Consider the following 13,535-nt stretch of genomic DNA (forward strand, 5'->3'; position numbering starts at 1 on the left):
ATATCTGCCTTGCAGTCCCTCTACATTATAGAGCACATCTCATGTCTGTTTACCTAAATATATGCTGCATATCCTCACCATATCTGATCATATGCTTATCTGTGTCTTTCCCTTGTTTGCATTAAATATTAAGACTGGTAATGATCCTTCCATCCCCAGTTCATTGCTTTTATACTGTTACATTTTAGTTTTTTTTTTTTGTGTGTGTGTGTTTTGAAGGAATGAAGAATTAACTGTAACGCTCAATAATGCGTTCTCTCTTTTTCTAGGCAAGTCTTTCGACATCACCTATGTGCGTCTGAAGTTTCACACCAGCCGTCCTGAGAGCTTTGCCATCTACAAGCGCACTAGTCAAGACGGGCCCTGGATCCCCTACCAGTATTACAGCGGCTCCTGCGAGAAGACCTTCAGCAAAATCAACCGTGGCTTCATCCGCACCGGTGAGGACGAGCAGCAGGCTCTGTGCACAGACGAGTTTAGCGACATCTCGCCTCTCACCGGAGGAAACGTGGCCTTCTCGACACTCGAGGGCCGACCCAGTGCATATAACTTTGACAACAGCCCTGTACTGCAGGTAAACCAGCCTTCTATGTTTCTCTTTTTGAGCTCTCACTCACCTTCCCTGGATTACTCTTAACTCAGTCATGAAAAGCGTTCACACCATTCACAGTCTCAGACGTAACAAAGTTATTGGTGGGAATCGAAAACTCAGTTTCCAGATGTGTTGTTGTGTAGTAATGTGCGACTGCAGCCAAGTTCCTTTTCCAAGTTTTTTTTTTAGTCCAGGTTGAGCAACGTTCCGCAGCCTCAAACAAACAGCTCGTAATTTAGAAGCGTTTGCATGTGAGAGATATGAGTATTTGCGAAATATATCAGTAAAACTAAATTTCCATTTACTGTATTTACTGGTTTTCTAGTTGCTGTTGTAACTGCAATAACAGAAAATCATTAAACAATTGCTAAAATTATAAAGTAATAGTGAAATAGTAGGATTGAAGTGGATCACATCTACCTTGATGATTTGTCTGCATTTATTTTGTATTCCTAGCGGAGTTTTCAGCAACCACTATGTCATTCATTTGTGCTACATTTGTGCCATAATAACAAACGTTTGTGCTGGTTTGGTTTCTTTTAACAGCACAAATCGAGCACAATCTAACGGCATTGGTTTAGAAAGATTTGGATGGCATTGGTGGAGAGTGACATCACTGTCCTGAATTGTTTGTTATTTCTAAGAAGGGGAATTATGTACGTATGATGTTCATTTCAACGGCACAAATCGAGCATGAATGAATGACACCAGTATAGTGCGATTTAGACGAATTGGGGTGGAGAGTAACATCACAGCTCCTGATAACAATTTATATCTATGTTGATATTAATTATGGCTATATCTAAGGAAGGAAAATGGATGCAATGTTTGTTTTAATGGCTCAAACCCAACACAAACGAACTGTGCTGATTTGGAGCAATTTGGGCAACAAGGGGTGGAGAGCAACGTCACGCAATTAAAAAAAATAATGTTTAATGTCTCAAAGACCAAACCAGGACACACATGATTTTTTGCGGCACAAATGTAGCACAAATTAATGGCATAGTTTTGTTGATTTATTTCTTTTTATAGGGCTGCCAACTTCACGGAGGTGTATTACGTTGCTTCATAAAAGCATACATTTTATTGTTAAATAGGTTTATGACATGCTTCTGCCCGTTTCACACCACAGAATTACTGTTATGCACAAATCCTACTGTTACACTGTTGCATTTCACCAGAACTTGATATATTTCCCGAGACCACAACCACAGAAAATAACATTTTTCAGACTAATTAGATGAGTAAGAGACAGACGCTCAACCCAACGTGAGCTGAGTCAGTCCTTCCGCGTGCTGACTATGGAATTTAGTTGTCAGGCAGAGAAAGCGGGCTGCATGCAGAGCCAAAACAAGATGCTGCCGTGGTTACAGGGAGACGAAAAGAGGTTAAGTGTGTGAGATATGAGCAGGAGTGGGTGGACAGCAATGAATGTATGGCTGAATTCATGCATGGAAGCAGGCAGGCTGGCTGCTGTGTGTTCGTGAGACCCGTGCTGCGCTGTCCAGGTGCTACGTCGCCTCCCGCTCGCTCAGCACTGCCAACAGTTGCAACATGTTACTAGGCGACACCCCCAGATTTCCCACCCCGTTCTGATTGTGCTTGGCAGTGCACAGACACAGCTGGAAAAGAGTGTGTGTGCATGTGATGGACAACGTGCAGTGTACATGCAAGAGCTTGGATCCGTGCTAATATGTGTCTCCTTGAATTAGTTGTATCTTTTTTCTTCTTTTTTTTCACAATTTGCTTTCATACAATGAAAATTCAAGTCGATCCAAGTGGTCTCTAATTCACAAAAGAGCATTTAATATAGGTAGAGAGATTTATATTCTTGTATGATGACACCTTTATTAAAATTAAGCAGTATTATTATGGAAAACATTTGTTTTTGTGATTTATTTATTCATTGTTTTTCAAATGTAGTGTTACTTTTACCAAATGTACAATTTTAGCCCAGTCGCCAGATAATTCCATATCAGACATCTCATGTGTCGTAAAGTTATTAATACCAAAGGCCAGAACTCTTTTTATAGGAATGGATCTGTTTCGGTGGGTTTTTGTGGCTGTCATGCCAGGTCCTTTATAGAAGTGTGTGAGGAGTGAAGATGACTAGTTTGTTTGTGGACTTTTAAAAATAATCCACAACAAACTGGCTTCACTCGTCATCTGTCATTAATATCATTAGTTATCGATAATTAGCTGTTACTTTTATATGTTCTATCTTTTGTTTCCAAGCAGTGCTGATGGTTAGATTTTGTTGCATCACATTTCTTGGGGGCTGAAAAGGGTTAAAGTCAAAGTGCAGTCAAATGTGAAAATCCTGTCATCATTGTTTTGCTTAAAACTCATGATGTAAGTTTTCCACGAAACACAATAGGAGTCCTGTTTGCTCTTTTCCAGACAATGAAAGCGGATGGTGACTAGAACTGTCAAGCTCTAAAAATGGCCTTATGAAGTAGTGCAAACATTTGAAACACTCGATTCAGACTCTAGAATTTAGACAGAATTTAGAGTCTAAGTGATTCGTTTTATAATTTGAGTCTTTTGCTTTTTATGACGTTACATAAAATTAAGATGTTATTGCTCTGATGATTTATTTATGCAGCTCCAGTTCAAAAAAATAATCTGAGATGATGGCCACTGTAGTGCTTTAATATATTTTTAAATCTTTTACAAATTATTTAATATATACTCAATTTAAAACAATATAAATATGTAACATTTAGCTAAATTACGCTGTGAAAAATAAATTTGTAATATGCAGTAACAGTGACATAAAATTGCTCACACCTTGCTTGAAGATTTTGATCATACTGCCCTTCCCTAAATGATAGTATAGCTTTATATGAGGAAAATTTGATAATATTGATGATCCCCACATTTCAGCGTGATAAATCTGTGTTTATGTAACATGTTTGTTTCTCTAGTGGAAGAGAACTGGCTCTCTTCCCAAACAGGAACATGCTCTGAATCACAGCTGTCAGCTATGGATAAGGTGTCAGAATGACTTAAGGACGTTTCCTCCTCAGTTCCAGCAGGGGTTTAGTGGACTGAAAAAGTTCACCGTCGTCACAGGGTTGCCTGGCTCCACTTTGACCTCCTGTGTTATTCTGTCAGCTCCACTTGTAAAATAACAACTTGCGCGGTTTATAGCGAAACCATTGCATTCATTCCCATTCCCATTGGTGCTCCCAGCATGTTGCCGCAAACAGGCAAAGTTCAACTGCAAGTACTGCGCGACATCATTCTACATGACATTTACATGTTAAATGTCACACTGGTGTTTTTCTCTTCCCGTGTAACCTTTCTGCAGACATTAGTGCCTCAAAGTGACTCCAGCAGGTTTGGTTTAGATTAGAGGCCAACGGATTTATTTTCTTTAGACATCTGCACACACAACTGATTTGAAGATTTCTTCCCTGCTAAAACCAGAGTAATAACTAAAATGTTACATGCTCATCTGTGACTGGCCTTTCTCTTTGTTTCTCTCTATCAGGATTGGGTGACTGCCACGGACATCAGAGTGGCCCTGAACAGATTAAACACTTTCGGAGATGAAGTTTTCAACGATCCCAAAGTTCTTAAATCCTACTACTACGCCATCTCTGACTTTGCTGTGGGAGGAAGGTACGTTTTCCGTTTAAACTCTCGTTGCTCTCTGAACATAACACAAGTTCAAGTCAACATCTCCAGCTGTTCTGGTCATGGATATCTCTGTTTCTTCTCTCTCCTGCATACATGTGTTAGCTAATATATAGTTTAATTAAGCATTCACATATCATCCTTGTACTCAGACCATGGATATCAACAGCTCCATCTGGAATGCTGGACATGTGACCCGAAAGATGATATGAGATTTTTCAGTTTGCAAACAAAAGAAATCAACCAACGCTTAGATCGTTAGATTAGATCGCTGCGGTGTGAGTTTGCATGCTTTGAGCGACATAGGTTGATTCGGATGCATAGCTTCATTTTAAAATCTTGCTGCATGGGAAAACTCACTCTCTGAGAGAAAATAGCACAAGATTTCTTTGTGTCTTTATTTTCAACTGTATATGCGAAAAAGTAACAGAACAATTAATTACAGCAATGGTACAGCAATGAAAAAATTACATCTTTGCCTCCATATACTATGACCGTGAGCTTTAGGGATGAAGGACATGCTGAAGAAGCTGGTATCGTTCAGAGTGATGTTGAGCAAGTGTGAAACATCTCTAGGTGCACCATTGCATGTCTTTTCAACTTAATCTGTTTGAAATGTGGAGCAGATTTCCATTACATAGCCCACATTCCCTACATTCCTGCCTGGGAGTGCTGGATTACAGAGCGCAGTGGAACTGGAATGGGGTGGGCAGAGAGTCTGGAAAGGGAAGGGAACAAGGCCGAAGGGAATAATTTACACCTGCTGCCTCACTGCCTCTAAGTTCCTTTCCAGCAGACATATCAGTGCTTACTGACAGCCATATGTTCCTCAAGTGATCTGATCACCAGAAACTTAGCATCCTGGGAGTTTTATTGTAACCATGATATATATATTTAATATTAGGATTAGGGAAGAATGAGTGCACATCCTCCACCAAGTTGTTATTCCTCACCTCACCTTTTCCATGAGGCTTTGCCAAAGATCACCTGAGACAAAGTGCAAGAGGTGACTTTAGCTGCACAAGCCCCTTCTTGTTCTGAGGCTTCTGTCAAGTCCTCTCCGGAGGAGAATATATTCGTTGCTGTATATATTCGATGCTCAGTGGAGTTGTGGACAAATAAGATTTTGTGCCCAATCTGTGACACTGTATATAGTGTTTATGTTTCAGTATATTTTTGTCATGTTATTTTGTGTACCATTCTGTTCAAGTTGCAAATTTAATATGCCAAAACAAAGAACCACAAAATTTGATTGAACAATGTAAAAAACAGAAATTAAAGATGAAGCCACAGACAATTTTATTAAATGTTATACATTTTATTCAATGGGAGCAATTAGACTGTTCAAAGAATAAATAGTAGCTAATTCATTTGAACAGATTATTCATAACTTTTTTTCTATAGTTATTTCTATTGTGACTATAAAAACTAAACATTGTGCTTTTGCAAAAAATAAAAACAAACAGGTCTGGGTGTGCTTTTTCAAAAATGGTGTTATGGTTTTGAAATTTTAGTTCAAAAGCCTAGTTATAGTGTTTAAGCAATCCATAAAAATGGTTGTGTGTCTACTTTACTTCTATGTCTCTCAATAGATTCAGTGGTTGGAGTTGGGTTAATACTCCTTGACAAGTTCTGTAGCTAGTTTCTGATTAAGTTTCTGGCTACATTTAAAAATAAAACATATTGATCATTTAATAAATGTTGAAAAGCTAAAATGTTTCTTTTCAACTTCCAAATAGGTGTCCAATGACTGATAAATAAATATTTAATTGCTGAATACTGTGCCATAATTGAAGTAGCTGTTTAGTGGGATCATGATTTTGCATACCAATGCATACCTGACAAATGATATATTATAATATGTATGATTAACATTCAAATAATGTATTAGTTATAAACTTGTTGCTATGAATTCAGGTGCCATCAGTTATGAATTACTTGTTAGGCCATTCGTTGCCAAACACCAAGTAACTAAATTAGGATACAATTATAAGTCATTTGCAAACTGTTAAACATTTAACTGTTGTTTACTTTTAAACTAACCTTCATCTGGGAGATCACAGGGGTATCTAAATATTTGATCTGTCTACTGGTTGCATATGTCAGATTTATTGCATAACCTGGGCGGAGAAAAGCTGTTGGTATCAAACATTGTTTACTTCATCAACCGTGTAAAGAGTCGAGTCAGTGTAATAGTGAAGTGATCGATCAAATAGGTCAACTGATCTTGGGTATTTTTAGGATAAATTATATTTATAATACAATGCTAATCTACATTATCACTTTATCACTGTATACAATAATATAAAATGCTATGATTTCTGCCTCATTCTGTGATATGGAACTCAACGTATGTTATGAAATTGTTGGACAACCGGTTTGTAAATAGGCTCATACACATACAAACCTGTGCTACTGTAGTACATTTATTTAAGGCTCAGACTGAATAAGTTATTTATTTTTTGCACTCTTACAGCCCTGATCAGGCCCATTCCAGATTGTAGAAGGAGCTCCTCCTATAGCAATGGGCTCCTCCTCAATTTCAAGTCTGCCTTCCGCCATGACGCTCCGCACTACTAGGCTTTATCGTTATTATCGCGGAAAGACTAATTCTTATCATGGGGAGAATATTAACCGGTATTTTGCAAATAAGATATCACCATCCCTTTAATTAAATATTAAATTATATTAAAAAATTAAATATATTAAAATATAAAATTTTATCACTGAATTTGAATAAAAATACTAGAGTGGAAGACTTGAAATATATTGCTCTAAGTCATATGGACTGCTTTTAAGATGCTGTAATTCCTTGTGTTTTTATATTCTATTGCAAACAAAAACAAAAAAGTTTAAATACATTTCCAGCTTGATGTACTATAATATGCAATATTTACTGAATGTTAAAAGGATTAAAAAAAACACTGCATACTGTAGTGGTACTGTACTGTACTACTGCATATTCTCTGCCGCTGTATCAAAGGGCAGGCAGGATAAAGACACAGACATCAGCTACTCAATCTCAAAACAAAGGTGCAGTGACGTTTCAGTGATAGACTCTGTGTTTGAACAGCTTTGTGGCACGTTTGTGCCTGCTTGGTTTGTGTTACACACAACAGAGGCAGGATGTGTACACATACGGTTGGTGTGCCCTGTCATTGTGTGGTGGCCCTTTTGCACCTGACCGGTCTGTTACCTTCCCCCTTCCCACCCAGGTGCAAGTGTAACGGCCATGCCAGCGAGTGTGTGAAGAATGAGCGCAGCAAGCTGGTGTGTAACTGCAAACACAACACAGAGGGACCAGATTGCAACGTGTGCAAGCCCTTCTACAATGACCGTCCCTGGAGGAGAGCCACCGGTGACAATGCCAACGAGTGTCTGCGTAAGTTCAGGTTTTCAGTGTTTAGTCATCTTTTTCTCGAGAAAATAGTGGTTTTCCTCATGTCAAGGAAAAATGAAAATTGTGATTATTTACCATCATATCATTCTAGACCTGTAAAAAAATTACCCTTTTATATTATTGCCAAGCTCAATAAGTTTTGGAGTAATAATCATAACCTTTTATTAAAAACAGATTTGTGCCCTATATTCTAAATATTTTGTTTCTATACACACTACCAATTAACACTTAAAAAAAAAAAAGTATTTTTTTTTACTGAATTTAATTAAATGACTGAATTACTGAACATTTGCTGAATTTAAATGTTTTTTACATTATTATTACATTTTTAAAACAGTAGCAATGAGCAATATTTGTTAATGTTATTCACTGCTATTTTTTTCTACCAGAGATCTCAAATCTCAGTCATGCTATAAAAAATAAGACTGCAAATGAGATTCTGTTCCTCTCACTAGGTTAATGTATATATTCAGAAAACTCAGGCTAATGCACAAGTCATATGAAACTCTTTTAATGCATTTTAATGAAGATTTAATGTTTTTTTTTTAAGCTAGCATATAAATCACCATTTATTTTCCATGTGTGGAAAGCAAATGCTCGAAAATCATGCCCACGATAATGCCTTCTGTTGTACTTCATGGAAAAAAAAAATAGTTATACGGGTTTAACAAAACACGTTTTTTAAAACCTCCGTCATGAGTACATTGAGAACTCCAGTCTTTCCCCACAGACTGACCTCCTCTGTACGGAGTCATTTTTGGTTTCTTAAACCAAAGTTATATTGTATATGGAAGGGGTGTTTGGTGTCCCCCCTCCCTTTCTTTGGACACATGCATGCAGGCACTTCTTGGAAATGCATGACTAATGTGCACATCTGATGTACAGCAGCCTGAGAGACCCAGTGTTCTCACGCTCCACACAGCTCCTGCTCCTCCATCATCTTATTTCTACTGTCTCTCTTTCCAATTCTCTCTCATGAACATGTCCACTAATTGCTCAAGCAGAAATCTTTCTCGAAATCCTGATGAATGCCAAACCACATCTATGTAATTCAGTTCCTTTACCACCCCAGATTTTTCAAGCATTTATTTCATGTACAAGTGTGATTGTGTGCGTGATAGTCACATTAATGCCACCCCTGGGAGTTTTACATAGGAGTTCTGACTTGAGGTTGTCTGTCTGTTTCAGCTTGTAACTGTAATGGAAAGAGTGGCGAATGTTACTACGATCCTGAGCTTTATCGTGCCACTGGTCATGGAGGTCACTGCCGCAATTGTGCTGACAATACGGATGGGCCGAACTGTGAGCGATGCCTGGATAACTACTACAGAGACCCTTCTGGCCAGCGCTGTCTTTCCTGCGGCTGCAACCCTGTTGGTGCGTAACAAGACATACTGCACCAGCCCAAGGTGGAAGATGCATTTAAAAAGTGCTTGTTTAGCTTTGTTTTATCTTTTGTTTTGTTATGTTGGTTTGTTTAGTTTGAGCTTTGTTTTGCTTAGTTTTTCTTTTTTGTTTTGTATTTGTTTCAGTTTTGTATTTTTCATCTTGTTGTTGTTGTTTTTTTCTTATTTTGATTTGTTTTTCGTTTTCTTTTGTCTTGTATTTGTTGAATTTTTTATTTATTTTTTGACTTGAGAAAAATCAAGAAACCGAATAGTGTGACAAACAATAATGTAATGTCGGAAGGAGCCAATAGGGATTATTTTTCATTTTATCATTTTGTTTTAGTGTAAATTTAAACAGGCCCCCAGAACTTGTGCTTGTAACCATTTATTTTACTGGTTCTTCGTCTACAGGTTCTGTTAGTACCCAGTGTGACAACACTGGCAGATGTAGCTGTAAGCCGGGAGTGATGGGAGATAAGTGTGACAGATGCCAGCCTGGGTACCACACACTGACTGAGGCTGGCTGCGGGTAAAGTGCTTTAACTCATCCATGCTTGTGTGGCTTAAACCACCAACCTGCAAAACGTTCTTACACTTTGTTACTTTTTAAGGACTCCAGAAGCTGTCCTTCTGTCCGAGAAGGTTATATTCGATTAGCAGACCCATTAATCAGTTGATTCCTTCTCCTTAACCTTCTTGCTCCCTCTTTTCCCTCTCCAGATCCTGCTCTTGTAATCCATCCGGAAGCACGCAGGAGTGTGATGCCCAGACTGGACGCTGCCAGTGCAAGGAAAATGTAGATGGATTCAACTGTGACAGGTCAGACTCATTACTTTAGAAAAACATTCATGCACATGTTCGCACACACAGTGGTAAGTGCTTTGTTTTTGTTTTTTAACACTCCTGCTGTTAGTGTTGTCCATATACTTGACTTGTTCACAAGGACAAAAGTTATAATTGCTAAAAAATGTTAAATATTTTCTCAAATTAGAAGCGAATCATCAACAGAATTAACTTGAACATCAATGCTCCAAACGCCCCATAAAGATTGCGCACCTTTCAGCTCCTGCTCTGTTATGAGGATGTCTGTCAAAGCTTTTATTAACAGATGTTTATAAGGGGCATCTGACGTCTACGCTGTTTTTCTTATGGAAAGTCCCTATGTGGGTGACACACAGAGGCTCTGAGGCCATGTGTGTGTCTGAGAAACAGAATTAGGACTCTCAGTGTCAGATGGAAGAGAAAATAGCTCAGGGATGGCAAAGGTTTCCCAGCAGAGAGCCCTCAGCCAGACCATGTAGGGCCTCCAGACTTGCAGTCACCAAAGTTTAACTAGCCTAGTGTTCTGCTTGTTGACTGTGATGGCCCTTCTCTACATGTTTCATTATGCGTCTGTAATTTAGCATGATTAAAAAAAAAAAAATCACCTTTTTGAAAGGAGTCTCTTACAATCACCAAGGCTGCATTTATTTGCACTTTATTTTTTATTTAAAACTTTTTCGTTTTATTGTATTATAAAATGAAATTGATTCCTGGCCAAGCTGAATTTTCAACAGCCATTACTCCAATCTTCAGTGTCACGTGATCCTTAAAAAAATCATTCTAATATGATAATGTGGTGCAAAACATGTTATCAGTGTTCTACATCTTAATATTTTAGTAAAAATCATGATATATTTTTTCATTATTATTTGATGAATGGACAGTTCAAAAGAACAGCATTTATTTGAAATAGATATTTGGTTGGATATTTTTTCATTGACTAGCAGCCTTCATTTAAGCATACATCCCAAATATTTGGCATTTCCAGTTTGATTTTTCCATAATCCCAGCTCTCCTGCTTTCTTTTGCCTTGCACTTTGCACAAAAAAAAAAAAAAAAACTCTAACCTTTCATTCACATGTCGGCTGTGACATTCCTCTCAGTCACCAAGTTTGGCCACACATGAACTGGATAATCCCTGCAGTATATACTCATGAGACACAGACAAAGGGGGAGAAGTGAAAAGACAGATTCAGGAAGGAAGAAAGGAGTGTGTGTCTGAGGCGACAGCTCTTGATTTGTGTGTGTGACCTGTTTTTAGAGGCCTCACGATGATCTCACTGATGTTAACTGATGCCCTGCTTACTTCACACAGCCTACACGTTATGACCTGTGGGGCCCACATACATATCAAAAAACTGTATTTCTCAATAATTTAATAAATACCATATCACAACATTTCAACCACAGATGTGTGTATGATGGTTTTGAAACATGTAAAGAAAAAAAAAGAAAAAACTGTAGTAATAATTGTATTTATGTAGACAATAATTTGAATATCAATTAGCATGACAATAATTCAAATGTCCCTGAACTTTACAAATTAACTCATTATGCGTCTTTCTCTCAGGTGTAAACTGGGCTACTTTAACCTGGACCCCCAGAATCCCCAGGGATGTACTCCATGCTTCTGCTTCCATCATTCTACCGTGTGTGAAAGTGCCGATGGCTACCACATACACACAATCACCTCTACCTTTGACAGGGGTGAGTATCCAACACCCTGTTTATACTAATTACTGATGCTATACTAGCACTAATGTAAAATCAGCCACAGTTTCGAGGATTGTGACATGGAGTATTAATAATATATCTTCTGTATATCTTTGAAAAGATGAAGAGGGCTGGAAGGGACAGCAGAGAGACGGCTCTAGCGTTCCCGTGCAGTGGTCACCCACCTCTCAAGAAATCTCACTCATCTCAGAAGATTACTTCCCCATCTACTTTGTGGCTCCAGGTATATTGGACACATTGTTTCCTCTGTTTGTCAAAGGGGCAGAGGGTTTAATGAATTAGACTGCTCTAATCATCTGGGATGTTTTCTTGTAGAGAAATTTCTTGGTAATCAGCTGCTGAGCTATGGTCAGAACCTGACGCTGAACTTCAGGATTCAAAGACATGATGCTCGACTGTCAGCGGAGGACATTGTGCTGGTAGGGGCCGGGCATCGTGTTGCTGTGCCACTTATTGCCCAGGGCAATTCCTACCCAGGAGAGGAGACACAAACCTTTGTGTTTAGGTGAGGTCTTCAAGCTCCCTTTTGTGAAAACTAGGGCTGGTAATTGCTTAAATCAACTAAGATTGACATATAAACATTCATAAAGATACACCAAACAGTGATGTATTGTGAAATATTATTATAATTTAAAATAACTTTCACATTTTGATATATTTTAAATTCTGAAAAAAAAGGCCTAATCAGAAGCCCTTACTCCAGTGTCACATGATCCTTCAGAAAAAAAATTTTAGATTCTGATTTGGTGCCCAAGAAACATCTTTAATTGTTATGAAAGTTAAAAAATTGTATAAATTTTTTCCTGGGTTCTTCAATGATTATTAAGTTCATGTTGTAAATTACAAACATTCAATTATTTATGAAAATTAAATGCATCATAAAAATCATCATTAAATGGCATATTTATCTGTATCACCTTTTTGCTGCTCAGTAGATTTATGCATATGTGTAGCTTATCTGATGTACTTGAAATGTTCATCAAATGTCTTCTCTTGTCCTTTAGACTCCATGACACAACTGACTATCCTTGGAGACCCACCCTGAAACACACCGACTTCCAGAAACTTCTTTACAATCTGACTTCGGTTATGATTCGGGGAACCTACAGCGCAAAAAGTACGTCTGCTAATTCACTGAAGAGGAGCTATTGTATTTAAAATATGAAGGGGTTATAATTGGATTTATTACCATGAACTTGAGTTCTCTGCTGCAAAGCTTTTAAGGTCATTTTAACTGATACTTGATAATGTTTCTGCTGTAGGTGCTGGTTATTTAGATAACGTGTCTCTGGTGACTGCCCGCCGTGGCCCTGGAACTCCTGCTCGTTGGGTTGAGAAGTGTACGTGTCCTCAGGGTTACTTGGGGCAGCATTGTGAGCAGTGTGAGCTGGGATATAGGAGGAGCCAACCTGAGCTGGGCCGCTTTAGCAGTTGCGAGCCCTGCAACTGCAACGGACACAGTGACACGTGCGACCCTGTGACAGGTTTGTCATCACAACTGACTTATTTGTATTGCATTGCCATAGTGTTGATATATCATTTACGCATTTGCTCTCAGGAGACTGGATATTGATTTCACTATTTATTATCTGGATGTTGGCACTGAAATAATAAAAGATGTAATTTAATTAGACAGTACTTTGACTTTTTGACCCAGAAATGTTTAAAAAGTTAGATTTAAGATTTTTTTTATGTTTTTAAAGAATTCTCATCTACTCACCAAGCCTGCATTTATTTGATCTAAAATACAGCAAAAGTGGTAAAAAGATGAAATATCTATATTTTTTAAAAGAACTGCTTTCTATTTGTATACATGTTAAAATGTAATTTATTCCAGTGATTTCAAAGCTGAATATTACTCCACTTACATTATTTTTCAGAAATGATTTTAATATTCTGATTTGCTGTTCAAAAATCATTTATGTTGAAAACAGCTGAGTAGGATTTTTAGGTTTCT

The 13,535-nt window shown here is 37.9% G+C and overlaps 1 protein-coding gene across 1 annotated transcript in view; it reads left to right on the forward strand.

Moving 5' to 3' along the window:
- lamc1 (laminin, gamma 1) overlaps positions 1–13,535 on the forward strand; it is a 56,000-nt gene that overhangs the window by 32,409 nt on the left and 10,056 nt on the right. The window contains exons 2-12 of the mRNA XM_026205834.1: positions 270–574; positions 4,089–4,219; positions 7,450–7,616; positions 8,823–9,011; positions 9,434–9,551; positions 9,743–9,841; positions 11,415–11,551; positions 11,679–11,801; positions 11,894–12,083; positions 12,583–12,695; positions 12,841–13,062. Coding sequence (XP_026061619.1) covers positions 270–574; positions 4,089–4,219; positions 7,450–7,616; positions 8,823–9,011; positions 9,434–9,551; positions 9,743–9,841; positions 11,415–11,551; positions 11,679–11,801; positions 11,894–12,083; positions 12,583–12,695; positions 12,841–13,062 — 1,794 coding nt within the window. The remainder of the gene's footprint in view (positions 1–269; positions 575–4,088; positions 4,220–7,449; positions 7,617–8,822; positions 9,012–9,433; positions 9,552–9,742; positions 9,842–11,414; positions 11,552–11,678; positions 11,802–11,893; positions 12,084–12,582; positions 12,696–12,840; positions 13,063–13,535) is intronic.

This window comes from Carassius auratus, chromosome 27 (genome assembly GCF_003368295.1).
Source record: "Carassius auratus strain Wakin chromosome 27, ASM336829v1, whole genome shotgun sequence".
Classification (NCBI taxonomy): domain Eukaryota; kingdom Metazoa; phylum Chordata; class Actinopteri; order Cypriniformes; family Cyprinidae; genus Carassius; species Carassius auratus.